Raw genomic sequence first — 16160 nt, forward strand, 5'->3', positions numbered from 1 at the left:
ATGAAAACAGTGAAATAATTGTAATGTATTTTATATTAGCAAATTAGTATTTCATGTTAGCGTAAAGCATGATAAGTGCTGATCTGAGCTGTTGGACAATAACCTATACCAGCTACGGATTTACAAAGATTTGCTTTATGCATGAAATGTTTCTCTGCTTACATTTATTTTTCTGTATTTACAGAATTTCCCTCTATTACTTGTGTCATGATAAGTCAGAATATTTCTATGCATAAAACCAGAATTAACCCTGGTAATACCAATGCATTTTCAAAAATGTGTGTTACCAAGGAGGAGGAGGGACACACTTTATGATCACCATAAAACAATTTAAAAAATAAATAAAAACCAAATTTGCTAGTTTTTGTTGACTTACATTAACAACAGACTTTTTTAAGATAAACTGATGTGTAAGTAGGATCTAGAACTAGAAAATATTTTTAGCACACTCTTAGAAATACCGACACACTTTCAGTAATGCACATGCGTACAACCAAAGGGTGGAGCAGTGGGGAAGGGGCGGATGGGGTTTACTTTGTAAACACCACAAAAAAAAGTTATTAAATACAAAATTTGTTAATTATTGTTAACTTTTACTCACAACATGCTTTTTAAAGAAATACTTACAACTAAGTAGGGTCCTGAACCTGAAAATATTGAATACGATATTCATCGTAAAAAGCCGCGTCGACATCTGAGACTTACATTTAAGGGTTAAGTTTAACTTAAAAATGTAAAACATTCATGGAATCTGATTGAAGTCTTCATTAAAAACAATATTTTTTCCCTCAAAATGTTAAGTGTCTGACAAAATTATAATATTTTCAAAAGAGGTCACAAAGTACTACCCCTCCCCCTCTTTGTATTTTGAGGGTTAAAATAGTTGGTGGGCCCTTTCACAAAACAAATAAGGAGTAGCTGTTATGCTAAATATATGATGAAAAAATTAATAATTTTGCCCTCTGATGACCCTTAAAAAATTGTCCTGTATTGCAATTTATATCAACAATTCAATACAATACACAAACACGTAGTTAATTAGTTAGTGTCACAGTCGATGGAACATTTTGCAGGATAGATTATAATGATGTGGAATGAGTCATTTAACATTCACATCACAAATTAATTTGCACATATGGTTCCACTCTGAACATTTCTACGTCTTTCTTTTCTTTTTTTCCAAAAAGAAAAAAAAAAGATATACAGATGTTGAGTTAGTAAATCCTACCCACCATCTTTTACTCATTACTGTAATAGAAATTCTACAGAACGGAAGCAGCTGTCAAGGAGAAACTTTCTCAGTTTGTTTTCAAATTTTGCTTTGCTGTGTACCAGACATTTTATATCACTGTGTAAGTGATCAGAAATTTATGTGGCAGCACTGTGCATCCCTTTTTGTGCTAAATACAACTTTAAGTAGAGTAATGAATGTCATTTTTCCCTCAGATATTGTAGTTATGTACATCATTATTCCTTTTGAACTGTAGTAGATTATTCACAATAAACTTCATGGGGGAATAAATATGCAATGAAACAGTAGTCAGAACGCCCAGTTCTTTGAACAGATATCTACAAGGTAATTGTGGGTTTCCATTATGAACTATTAATGAAGGATGTACTGCTTGCATACCTTAACAAGGTTGTCAACAAACCAGTATGAGCCACCAGTCGCTAACAAGCTTTCAAGAGAACGTGTCTGCTCAATGTTGATCCAACCCCTTTGGTGTATTCCAGACCACACACTTGAAAGCTGTTCACTGATAGGTTCGCGGCATATTATGCTGAAACAAAGTTTTATTTTCTTATTTTTAAAAAATCTATGATTACAATTCATTGGCTCATTCATTTCACAAACCCATAACCAGCTATTATTCTAATGCTTCAATATGAAACCTCTTTAAATAAACATTCTATATAAATCAAGTCTTAATACCACTGTAATTAAATGATAGATAATGCAAGTAAAAACAAGAGCCATCAACATTAACATTGAAGACAAGAGCTTTAAATCTCTATTGGTCCATCATGGACTGGAGACATCAGCTGGTTAAGTAATTATCAATGTCAATGAAATTCATGACACCCCTGTAACTTAAGATATTATTTTATTTTATTTTGAAGGCTACCAGTTTCACCATTTCACTATATCATCTTCAGGCTTCATATGCATCTCTCCAAATAAACGAAAATGTCACATAGAGCCATAAATCTCTGGATGTCGTGAATTCAGTCGTTACACTAGTGCTTCATTTGAAGACTTTCTATCAAGTTTTTGAATGAAGCACTACCGCAACAATTGAATTCATGACATTCAGAGATTTATGGCTCTATGTGACATTTTCGTTTATTTGGAGAGTTGCATATGGGGCCTGAAGATAGCAAAGTGAAATGCTGAAACTGATAGCCTTCAAAACAAAATAAAATATCATCTTCAGTTATATGGCTGTTGGTGAATTTCATGATATTGACAAAGAGCTTTTAACTGTGTCACTCCACTCAGGAGAAACTGAAGTAGTGACAACCCTTTTCAACTTGATGACCTAGTCTCCATAAGAGATGCTATATGTTGGGAAACCAAGCAGAAGCATGAATTCTCAACCACTACCCACAACATATGAAGATTGGTTGGGGGTGGGTCCCAGGCATGCATATTTACTTCAGCTCCACTACAGATATGCTCAAACAGAATTGAACTCGCGTGACCTGTGAGACCACAAAAGGGCTTTCATGTATATGGAATAGTCTTGAAATAATTCTGACACAATCTTTAAAGAACAGAATCGTATATTATCGTAATGAGAGCACAGATGGGTGTAGGGACGAAATGGATGCAGGCTGATCCTTGCTTTGAGCATCCAATTCTATTGTTACCATGCTCACACTGATCACAATGGTCTGCGATGGTGAATGGTACACAAGTGTGGCTTTACCTTCTGTACCACTTAGTGAGGTGGTGGTTTTAGATGATGTGGCTGCTCACTAGTTGTTGCCAAGCAATAAGTGGCAAGTGATTTAATGAAACATGGCCTGCCTATCTTCAGTTACAGACTGCGGTAAATCAATGGACACTCCCGCATTCAATACAATGCCACTGATGGGGCCTGACACTTGTGGCGGCAGTTTTCCCTGAATTAAGTTCTTGTGGTGTACCCTTAGTAGACTGGCACATGAAAAGCTCTGTGAATGGACAACCTAGATGATGGGAGTGTCATGAGAGTCAGGTAATCATGATATGACCATGATCAAATATGATATGTATTTTGTGTGTTTGGTGCTCGACTGTCATGCAGATGCCCAGTGTAAGTCCTGACAACATCCTAATCATGTGATACACCAAACTATTTCATTTTCCAATACAGTACCTAAGTGTTATTCAGTTGCTCTTGAGTGTAAATGTCACACAGAGCACAGGTTGCTGTAGGGAAAAAATGCAAGCTATGCATACATTTAACAACCTGGGTTTATGATGATATTAAAAATTATCTCTGACTGCTAAAAATATACCCAGGATAAACAAAGAATATCATAATTGTATCTTTCTCAGCAAAGAATGTGGATTTAGTGACTACATGTTTTTAAAAATTTATTTCTTTATTATTCAAGTCAATTCATAATAAGCATTTACCAATACAATATTCTACACCTACATCTACATGTACATACATACTCTGCAAGCCACCATACAGTGTGTTGTGGAGGGTACCATTACTACCTGCTTCCTTTCCTGTTCCGCTCACTGACAGAATGAGAGAAATACGACTGTCTATGTACCTCCATATGAGCCCTAATTTCTCAGAACTTACCTTCATGATTCTTACATGAAGTGTATGTTAGTAACATTAGGATCATTGTGCATTCAGCTTCAAATGCCAGTTCTTTAAATTGTCTCAATCTGTTCCTCAAAAAGAATGCCATCTTCCCTCCAGGGATTCCTATTGGAGTTTCCGACGCATCTCTGAAACACCTGCATGTTTGAACCTACTAGTAACAAATCTCTGAATGACTTCAATGTCTTTCTTTAATCTGACTTGGTGCACATCCCAAACACTCAAGCAATACTCAAGAATAGGTAGGGCTAGTGTCTTACATGCTGTTCCATTTACAGATAAACCACACTTTCCTAAAATTTTCCCAATAAATCAAAATCAACCATTTGGCTTTCTTACCTCAACCCTCAAATGCTCGTTCCATTTCATGTCGCTTTGCAACATTACGCCCAGATATTTAAACAATGTGACTGCATCAAGCAGGACACTATTAATGCTGTAACTGAACATTATGGATTTGTTTTCCCCTGTCATCCGCATTAACTTACATTTTTCTACATTTACAGCCAACTGCCATTCATCACACCAACTAGAAATTTTGTCTAAGTCATATTATATCATCCTATAGTCACTCATCTTCAACACCTTCCTGTACACTTCAGCAAACAACTCAGATTGCTGCCCACCCTGTCCCCCAGGTCATTTTATGTATATAGAAAATAATAGCAATCCTATCACACTTCCCTGGGGCACTCTTGATGATACCCTTGTCTCTGATGAACACTGACCATCAAGGGCAAGATACTGGGTCCTATTTCTTAAGAAGTCTTTGAGCCGAACTTATTCCATATGCCTGTGCCTTCATGAACAGTCTGCAGTGGCATACTATGTCAAAGGCTTTTCAGAAATATAAAAATATGGAAGCTGCCTGTTGCCCTTCATATACAGTTCACAGTATATCATGTGAGAAAAGGATAAATAAGTTTCACACAAGCAATGCTTTCTAAAACCATGCTGATACATGGACCTAAGCTCTTCAGTCTGCAGGAACTTTATTATATTCAAACTCAGAATATGTTCTAAAATTCTGCAGCAAACCAATATTAAGGATGCTGATCTATGATTTTGTGTGTGTGATTTTTACCCTCCTTATACACGGGAGTCAGCTGTGTTTCCGGTTGTTTGGGACTCTGTGCAGGGAGAGATATTCACGGTAAATGCGAGCTAAATAAGGGGCCAACACTGTAGAGTACTCTTTGTGAAACTGAACTGAGATTCCACCTGGACCTGGCGACTTATTTGTTTTCATCTCTTTCAGTTGTTCCTCTACACCAGGGATACTTATTACTATGTTATGCATTTGGGACTCTGTGCAACAGTCAAAAAATGGTACTTTTGCATGATTCTCCTGCGTGAATGATTTCTTAAACACAGAATTTAAAACTTCAGTTTTCATTTTGCTGTTTTCAGCTGTCACAACAGTCTGTTCAATGAGTGACTTGATGGAAGCCTTAGACCCACTTAATGATTTCACTTGGTATCAGAATTTTCTCGGATTCTAGGTCAGATCTTTTGCTAAGATATGATAATTGTGTTGGCTGTACACTTTGCACGCATACATGTCTGAAGCACGATTTACAATCTGTTTAAACTAAGTGACATGTTAACAACTGCGTATCTGCTCTTTCTAGCAGAAACACTATCTTTGCCTTTTTTAGTGATTTTTAACTTTTGTAAGAATAGTTGCTATGAAGATATAATGATCACTAATCCAATGCCATTGATAAAGTCCAGCCTGTTTGTAGCTACAAGGCCTAAGATATTTCCATTGACTATAGGCTGCCAAACAAGATAGTTTTTGGAAAACATGTTATAAAGTACTTTGCAAGACTGTCTGCAAACCCTGCAATGAATCTATATGTATCACAGTCTGTACTCGGTATGTGGAAGTTGCCTCCAACTAGTATTCCTTCCATGATCTGCATCTTTATGCACTACTGATCATAACCTTTCTTTGACTAACTCTAGAACTGTCACAGTGGAATCAGGTGGCCAGTTAAAACATTCAACAATGAACATGGTTCCATGTAGACCAGTTTTATGTGACCAGATAACTTGACTGTCACACTCAATGTCAACCTCAATAAAGACATTATTTTTCTCAACTGCAATGAACACTCTCCCTCCTATGGCACCTAATCTGTCTTTCCGATAAATGTTCCATGACTCACTAAATATCTCAGGGCATTCTACTTCACATTTTAACCAGCTCTTGGTCCCAAGAATAATCTGAGTGTGAGAACTCTCCTGGAGGGCACTAACTTTGGGAACTTTGTTACGAAACTTAGACAATTTACTTACAAAATTTTGACAGTTAAAGTGACTCTATTCTAAAAGGGGGTCTGATGTCCCTATAAGTATACTGACTGATGAGTGTCCACTACAGTATCTCAAATTACCACCTATTCTTTAAACCGTCATGTGTACACCACATGTACTCTGCCAACAGAGTACCTGTTTTCTTTTGGTAGTGTACCCCTGACCCATCAAGAGGAGTGCAACAATTCCCCACCTGATAATGCAGCTCTACAAACCTACAGCCAACACTATCACAAATTTGACAAACCCTTTGGTTGAGGCCCTCCACTCAGCTTAAAAAAAAAAAGGACCACAATCGACTCTGGGAACAATATTGCAAACTGCACCCTTGGCACAAGGGCAGGGCCTTCACCATGTTCGCCGGCTGCCTGTATAAACTGAGGATAGCTTTAGAACCCAAGTAACAGGCATCACTGATGCCAATGTGAACCACAGCTTGCAGACAACTGCACCCTGCACACTAGATAGCTGCAGGCAAGGCCGCCTCCACATCTCAGATGAGCGCTCCCCGGCAGACATACCGAGGATACATTGGCTTTCTTTCCAGCCCTGAACACTGTCTCCCTAAGGGGCTCCATAACATGTCTAATGTTGTAGCTCCCAGTAACTATCAAGCCCCTGCCAATATTTGCTTGCTCTGACCCTAAGAAACAGGGTGAATAAGTGAGGCCAGATGCCCAGCCTCTACATTGGCCCTTTGCTTGCAGCGATACAAATGCATCTAGTCCCACCACTCACCTTGCTGTGAGGGTGCATCCACTATGTCGGGTATACTAGAAGATGCCTGATCTGCCAGATTCTCTGCCACACTACACTCCGAGGCAGCAGCCTAAAGGTGGCCGACCATAACCAAAACCACATTCAACTGTTTGCAAACTGCAGCCGGCTCCTTCTGCACCCATACACAGCACACGCACACATCCTACCCATCCTAGGAAGATTAACTGAATAAGTAAACTGTAAAAGCTGACAGACACATACAAACGCAACTTGTTAGCCTCCTGAGGTGTCACCAATAGTCTGTGATACCTTAATGAACTGTGTTGCTGGCTGTTCAGAAGAAATAAGCTACAGACTGCCTGAATTTACACTTGCACAAGATTAAGCCTCTTAAATACAAAAATGCGCACAAAATTTAAGCACTAAACACTACTAAGAAAACACAAGAAAAGTTAAACATGTAACTTGCTGCCCTGTATACATGTCCCAGGCAAGAACTGGGTCTGGATTGAGTGGCTAACTTGGCTGAACTGAATGGTCACTTGTCTTCAAAACAAACAAATGAGCAACTACTGTGTTACTGACTACCTGAATATACACTTACAAAAAATAGGAGAGTAAACTTCTTAACTACAAAAATATGCACAAAATTTAAGCAAGATATACTACTGAGAAAACACAAGAGAAGCTAAATGCGTAATTTGCTGTTGCTGAGATGTGTCACATCGGACAGGTGGAGCTGAATTACTATGAAATAAATTTATGGCACAGCTTTGCTAAAAGAATGGAACAACTGATGGGAAACATACTGGGGCATCAAGGAACTGTGAATTTGATAATGGGAGATGGGGCTACACTACTAGCAGGGTGTCTACTGGTCATGAAGGTAATGAAATTGGCTGTATGATCATGAACCTTGTTTTGTGTATTTTCTTTTTCTTTGTTACCTGTATGGCATTTGTACATCCACTTGACAAACCATGTAAGCAAAGCCGACCTTGGGTCGGGGGGGGGGGGGGGGGGGGTCATTTTGAAGCATGGCACTGTTAACACAGAACCATATGAGGTATATACATCTAGTGGAAAAGACTTGAAAAACTGGATAGGTAAGTGGAGGACAGACTAGCAAAGATTGAGGCTGGGAGGTTACAGGAACAGAGGATATTTTGTGAGAGAGTTCCCATCTGCTCAATTCAGAAACACTCATTGGCATGGGTAGGAAGGGTCCATACTGTGCACACTATGAAGCAGTCATTAATATGAAGCACACTGTGTCAGGTAGCATGTTCAGCAACTGTGTGATTTAGTTGCCTCTTGTCCACAGCTTTTTTGTGACTGTTCATGCAAACAGACAGCTTGTTAGTCATCATGTCCACACAGAAAGCAGCATAGTAGTTGCAGCACAGTTTGTGGATCACATGACAGCTTTCACAAGTAGCTCTACCTTTGATGGGATAGGAGATACTTGTGAGCAGAGTGGATTAGGTGGTGGTAGGAGGATGTGTGGAACAAAACTTGCATGTTCTACAGAGGTATGAGCCAGGAGGCTAGGCGTTGGGAGCACAGATGGAGTACTAGTAGACAAGGATATTGATTAGGTTTGGTTGTCGGGGGGAATACCACTGTGGAAGGGGTGGGAAGGATTGCGGGTAGGATATTCCTCATTTCAGGGCACAATGAGAGGTAGTCGAAACCCTGGTAGAAAAAGTGATTTAGTTGCTCCAGTCCTGGATGGTACCAAGTCATGAGGGGAATGCTCCTTTGTGGATGGATGGTGGGTGTGTGGAAGGTGGTAGGTAACTCAAGAGACAAGGTGTGTGAGATTTGTTGCTGTACAAGATTGGGACAGTAATTTCGGACTGTGAAAGCCTCAGTAAGACTCTTGGTATATTTGGAGATGGACTGCTCATCCCTGCAGATCCAACAGGAACTTGTGGCTATACAGTAGAGAAGGGACTTCCTAGTATGGAATGGGTGGCAGCTATCAAAGTGAAGGTACTGCTTGTGATTATTAGGTTTGGAGGTACTGATGTAGCCATCCTTGAGGTAGAGGTAACACCGAGGAAGGTTGCATGTTGGGTTCAGGAGGACCCTGTGAAGCAAATGAGGGAGCAGGTTTTGAGGTTCTGAAGGAATGTGGATAGGGTGTCCTCGCCCTTGATCCAGATCACATAGAAGTCATCAATGAATGTGAACCAGTTGAGAGGTTTGGGATTCTGCATGGTTAGGAAGGATTCCTCTAGATGGCCCCCAGAAAGGTTGATGCCATGCGGGTGCCCAATGCTGTACCATGGATTTCTTTTGGAAGTGAGTTCTTTGTAGGAGAAGTAATTGTGGGTGAGCATATAGTTGGTCATGGTGGCTAGGAAGGATGTTGTGGATTTGGAGTCAGTCAGGTGTTGGGAAATGTTGTGTTCGATGCCATGGGCATTCTCAATGTTAGTGTAGAGGGAAGTGGCATCATGCTGGATTTGTGTAAGGCCTTCTTCCAGTCCCTACAGTGGAAATACCTTTTTCAGTACCAACCATAGCAATCAGATCCAACTGAAAACAAATACTGAAACCAGCATGACTCAGTTCACTCCTCCATCCAACAGTGGCCTACCCAAATCAGTCCCTGTTAACATTCCAGAATTTCTTAACCTCAAAAACTAGCCTCACCATCATTCAACAAATCCCTCCACATGGAAATCAACTTTATATATGCACAAAGATTCTGACCTTATAGATCATCCTGCTGACAAAGGCTCCACCACTATAATTTCGAACCACAGGGATTACCACGACGAGGGACTCAGTCTGTTGTCAGATTTGTCCACCTACAAACTCTACAGCATTGACACCATTCCAGAAATACAATAAGATCTCCAATCCTTTCTTAGATCCTTGGGCCCAGCCCAGAACCACTCCCCCAGTCTCTCTCTCTCTCTCTCTCTCTCTCTCTCTCTCTCTCTCTCTCCTTTCTCTTTCTCTCTCCCCCTGCCACCCACCCCCCCACTCTCCCCTAGTGCTCAATGCACTCCTCCCTTCTACATGCATACTTAAGTACATAAACCCAACCATCCAGGGCACTCCACTGTGGCCTGTTATTGTGCCCCCACTGACAGAATCTTTCCCCTTGTCGACCAACATCTTCAGCCTATTACCCATAGCTTTCCCACCTATATAAAAGACATAAACCATTTCCTCCACTGACTCTCAACAGTTTCTGTTCCTTAATCACATGGCACCCTGCTCGTCACTTCTGGTGCTACAATATTCCCAAATGCCAATGGTCTTGCTGCTATTGAAAACTATCTTCCCAAATGACCAACTGACTCCAAATCTACAACCTCCTTCCTGGTCACTACTTCCTCATGCACAAGTACTTCTCCTTCGAAGAAATCACCTACAAACAAATCTATGGTACAATAATGGGCACTCCGCAGGGCACCATCCTATGCCAACCTATTCATGGGCCATCTAGAGGAATCCTTCCCAGCAACTCAGAGTCTGAAACCCTTCACCTGGTTTATATTTATTGATGGCATCTTCGTGATCTGGACTGAAGACAAGGACACTCTATGTACATTCCTTCAAGACTTCCTCCTTCCTGATTCACTTTACCTGGTCCTTTACAACCCAACAAGCCACCTTCCTTGATGTTGACCTCCACCTCAAGGATGGATACATCATTACCTGCATCTGTAACAAACCTAACAGGGACAAGGTAATACCTCCACTTCGACAGCTGCCACCCTTCCATACCAAGAACCCCTTCCATGCAGCCTTGCCATCCATGGCTGTTGGACCTGCAGTGATGAACAGCCCATCTCCAAATATGCCAAGGGTAAAGCACCCTCCCAACCTCATACAGACATAGATCACCCATGCCTTGTTTCTCCAGTCATCTACCACATCACACATAGACAAGGTTCGGCCACAGGACTCTAGCAACTGCATCATGTTCTCCACCTGGGTTTCGACTATCTCTTGTAGTGCCCTGTAAACAGGAATATGCTACTCAATATCCTTCCTACTCGTCCCACAGTGGTAGCTTACGCAATATCTTGTGCATCACTACTCCATCCCTGCTCCCAACCTCTTGCCTTATGGCTCATACCCCTGCAAAACATCTAGATGCAAGACTTGTTCCACTCATCCTCCCACCATCATCAACTCCAGTCCTGTTACTGGTTTCTCCTATCCCATCAAAGGCAAGTGTACCAGTGAAAGCTGTTACATGATCTATGTACCATGCTACAACCACTGTGCTGCTTTCTATGTGGGCACGATGACTAACAAGCTGTCTGTTCGCACGAATGGCCACTGCCAAACATTAACCAAGAGACAGCTGAACCCCAATTGCTGAACATGCTGCCCAAACAACGTGCTTCACTTCACTGACCGCTTCACAACCTGCGCCATCTGGATCCTTCCTACTACCAGCTTTTATGAATTGTGCAGATGGGGACTCTTCCTGCTATATATCCTATGTTCCTGTAACCCCTGGGTCTCTATATTAACCAGTCCCTGCGTTCCATTTACCCATCGCTTTCCCTGTTACCAGTCCAGCACAATATAGTCTTCTACTTATTCAACACACTCACTAGTCTTTTTCTAATAAACCTTCCAACTGCACTAGCAACCCTACCTGTCCCCACTGCACAAAAATGGCTCTGAGCACTATGGGACTTAACATCTGAGGTCATCAGTCCCCTAGAACTTAGAACTACATAAACCTAACTAACCTAAGGACATCAAACACATCCATGCTCGAGGCAGGACTCGAACCTGTAACCGTAGCGGTCGCGCGGTTCCAGACTGGCCACAGCGGCCGGCCCCCACTGCACCTCCCCACAAGTGCAACTATACGCCCTATACACCCCCCCCCCCCCCCCACTCTGCTATCTTTCCCTCTACCCACCCCCTGCGGCCTCCACATCCTCACCACTGCAATGCTGCCCACATTAGGTGCAGTTAGCATGGAACTTTCTCTGTCCAGCCATCCTGATTTAGGTTTTCTGTGGTTTTCCATGTTTTTTCCTAAGTCACTTCAGGCAAATGGATTCACATGTTATCAAAAATCCAGACATGAAATTTAAAACTTTCTCAGCATACAGACTGTTGCGTAAAATTTCAGATGAACTGCCTGATGTCAGTAATTTTATGTTGCAAAAATTTAGTGCTACAACTATTCAGGTTCACGATTAATCCTGCAGGGCACTCTTACTGACAACTGCTGATGGCAAACAATAATACGGGTTTCCAATGATTTAGAACTATCTAATTAGTGACAATAAAGATATCTCATTAACACATGCAACACAATGAAAAAATTATGTGTAGAACACTGTGTTACACAAATATTAATGTCATGAATACACCACAATGTTCTTTTTTCAGTTTATAGGTATGCAGACAAGATACGAATCTTTCTTTCCCCAATATTTTTGTTGAAAACCTAACCACTGTCAGGGCAAGTAACTTCTGAGCATAAACGCATACATCATTATATTTCGTGAAACAATGACCCCATGACTCAAAGGTGTACTACGAAGTTAAAGGTACATCTGTCACAGATGACATATTGATTATGTAACTTGAATTTCACAGTATATCTGTGAGCCATATGTTCTCAGTATGAACTTGCAGTCAGAAGTCAGTCAATGGCTAGACACCTTTCAGCTGAAATATCAAAAGGAAGAAATAATTATGGCTCATCTACAGCCTGTTCACTGATGGAACATTCTATTTGCTACGATACCTTAAAGAAACAAACAAAACTCTTCTTTGACATCAAATCTTTCTTACCTGTGTGACAGGGTTATTCCCTTAACTTTTGACTGTGTGGGAGGATAAACATCATACTGCATTTTTCTGATTATTTGGAACATCAGGCCAGCTCTGAAACACAAGTCATGAAAGCTAAGAAATAAAGGAACTAAGCACTATTAGACCATCAACTGCTGTAAAAATTGCAATAGAATCTCATTAAACTTGAGACGATTGGAAAATAACAACCAAGCAGTTGCAAAAATAAATATTTATTAACCCTTTACCATGGTTGCAACAAGTATAAGTCCATCTTCTTCATGAATGGATACGAACATATTGTCTTTAATTGTGCAACTGGTTGGCTGTTATTTTCCAATTCTATCGAGTTTCTATGTGCATCATTTTTAGCGCATGCACGTTGCAAATTCTAGAATCCTATTATGTAAAATTTTCTTCTTGTATACTTCTAACTCTGAATGAAGGTAGGCTACTGCTTATCATTGGCATCACGGTCAAGTTGGAAAGGATTGAGGAGAGAAATAGGTCACTTTGGTAAATCATAAAGCCTAAACAACAAGTTCTAAATGTGGATCTGAAACCTACTTCTCCTTAATATGCCCAGTGACTTACTAACTGCCACCTTACTTGGCCTCATCAAACTGAGACAGTTCTCTCTCCTTATTTCCACTGGATGTCAAAGTGTTGGCAATTGACCCACAGGGACAAGACTATAGTAATTAAAGTGTGCAGAGGGGCTTTTAAGCAGCCTTATGTCCCATATGTGAATGAAATGGGAAGAAATCTAATATGGGGTGCAACGGGAAATGTCCTCTGTGCACAGTTAATGTAAACTGTCAATCTGCATTTACAATAATCACATACACTATGTACAGTTTTGGACACATCATGGCATTATGCTTCTATGAAGAAGATACTGGTGTCTGCTAAACCAATACTAAGTAAATTTCTATAATATACTTCTTATACTTTACATAAATGGAATTTTGTAGGCTTCTGAGGATGATAAGATTAATTCACAGGAACTGGTAAAGTAAAATAAAAATACATTTCAACTGATGACTGAATTTTAGTCTGAAAATTGTTTTGACATATGATGTTGCCTCCTAAAGCTTCCAATGGACTGTTACCATGACCTTGGCACACTGCCCTGAAATAACTCTGTACAGAAGCAGTCATTCATCCTCGAACCACTTCAGTACATCCTGCAATGAATGAGATTGTTGCTATGCTTATAAAGAATGAGTGTGCAATAAACTGCAGCTACATGGAAGGAACAAAATAATGGAATTTTGCTTTAACCCTTTGAGCCCCATTGGTTTCTGCTTAAAGCCAGCATTTTTTTTTTTTTCTTTTTAAATACCAGTGCCTTTTGCATGAAACCACTGATGCTACTGCATGACAGAGACTTCTAGTGGTACACTGAGGTAGCTCTACAAATGTTATGCATTGTAACAGTCACTTATAGCATTCAGAGCAACAGTTAGCGCAGAGATTGTGCTACGTGATTGTAGGCGATTTTGACATGAGATTATTTTTTATAGAGGCCAAGTTGAAGAGATCACTGACAGTGAAAGTAACCATATCTAAGTTATTGTAACATCAGTTTGAGTTTCTACTACTGCTTTTATGAGTATAATGAAAATGAAACCACTGGAACAGTATGTAGCTGTGACATAAAATTTATTAATTTTTAGACCCATTTTTGCTTGTTATCGAGGACTATAATTTGTTTTAGGTGTTATGGGTTCATGTAAGTTCTGAAATGTGGACTTTCGTCTATGAAAAATGCAAATTTGCTTTCAAATACACCAGTCCCAGTTGTTCTAAAGTGAAACAACCTCCTTAAAGCAACTGATTGTTTACCTTTTGCCAATTTCATCTTATATTTTTTGCTTACTAATGATAGAAAGATTAATTTTGTGAAAAATTACATTTATATTCCAAAGAGTCACCACCTCCCTAAAACAATTAATTGATTGCTTACTTGTTGTCAATTTCTTCTTGTCTTTATTGCTCACTATAATAATAAAGGTTAGGTATGTGAAAAATTTTAAATTTATATTATTTTTCGTATTGTTGGAAATGAAAGGGTTAAGTAATAGAGTAGCACTTTCTAAGCAGTTAAACAAGATGTGGCACACGTAAATCACCATGGAAAGGAACGAAAATGAAATTAAAAGAATAATCTACAAAGTAGGGGTATTATTTATACAAGAGATAATAGATTTTGCATGGAAACCTTCATTTTCTTACATTATAAATGAACAATTAGTAAAAACTGAAATAGGTAACAGCTACAAAAGTAGTCAAATTGATAGGGTAAGTTCATCAATAATTTTGTAATAAGCACAAACAATGGCACATATCTTTTAAGTGATGCAGGAAAATGTGTTTCTTTCACTAAGTATTCTTCTGTAAACTATGCTACTTTACTCTCTGGTACATAGAAGTTGTCCTCCCTCTTGGAGACTAACGTAATTTAATCAATACAATTATTATTGTACTTACCTCTCCTTAAAATTATCTGGCTGATTTATTTCTTCAGTTGTTAATGGTGTCAAAAACTGCTGCACCATGTTCATTGGTTTTAGTAGCACCTCTTGTGGCAGGATCTGAATAGATAAATGGATTAAGTGGCACCTTAAACCAACTGATTAAATGGGGTTCACAATGCAAAATTTAATCAAATGTACCATAAATACTAATACAGTACGGTAGAGGCATGTCACATGTTAAGTACAGTTTACTGACTTTATTGTTTCAGCCTAACATGTTACTCTCTTATTTGCAAATAAGTTACCACTGGGTAAACAATGATGGCAGCACACAGTAACAGCATGCTCATTAGTAATGTTTTCACACGATGAAGTCACAAAGTATATCAAGGCCACCATGCAAGTAATATGTTTACAAACTCATACGGCCCACCTCAACATCCCATCACTATAGTGCATGGGTTGAACGAGAAAACAGGAATACTGTGAAACATCTGCTTTAACATAAATGCAGATGCTAGCCAAGCTGGATAGTTCTGCTGTTGTATTTGACCACAAATAGCAATTGTGCAATATCCTTAACACTTTGCAAGAATTGTGACGAAAACTAAGAGGAGGACAGCTGTAAAAATCACTGCAGAACTCAATGTTGCTCTCACAAGCCCTGTTAGCACCAAAACAACATGAAGGGAGCTCCATGAACAGGGTACTGCAGGGCAAGCTTGAATTTCAAAACTACTCATCAGTAACAGGAGAATGTGATGCCAGAGCCACAACATCTGCACTCCGGAGCAATGGAAGAAAGTAATCTGACTGGATGAGCCTTGTTTCCAGCTTTGGGTCATGCTTATGTCCCAAGAGTGAAACATGGTGGGGTTCAGTGATGATTTGAGCACCCATATCATGGTGTTCCATGGGTCCCATGATTACTCTGCAACAGCACATTACTGCCAAGGATTATGTAGCTGTTTTGGCTGATCAGGTCCATCCCATGGCACAATGTTTGCTCCCAACAGATCAT

General features: G+C 39.8%; 1 protein-coding gene across 1 annotated transcript in view; it reads right to left on the minus strand.

Annotated features, from left to right (window-relative positions):
- Positions 1-16160, minus strand: part of LOC126365818 (mediator of RNA polymerase II transcription subunit 24) — a 133906-nt gene that overhangs the window by 33828 nt on the left and 83918 nt on the right. The window contains exons 13-15 of the mRNA XM_050008414.1: positions 15153-15256; positions 12660-12752; positions 1631-1781 (exon numbers count right to left, since the gene is read on the minus strand). Coding sequence (XP_049864371.1) covers positions 1631-1781; positions 12660-12752; positions 15153-15256 — 348 coding nt within the window. The remainder of the gene's footprint in view (positions 1-1630; positions 1782-12659; positions 12753-15152; positions 15257-16160) is intronic.

This window comes from Schistocerca gregaria, chromosome 4 (genome assembly GCF_023897955.1).
Source record: "Schistocerca gregaria isolate iqSchGreg1 chromosome 4, iqSchGreg1.2, whole genome shotgun sequence".
Lineage (NCBI taxonomy): Eukaryota > Metazoa > Arthropoda > Insecta > Orthoptera > Acrididae > Schistocerca > Schistocerca gregaria.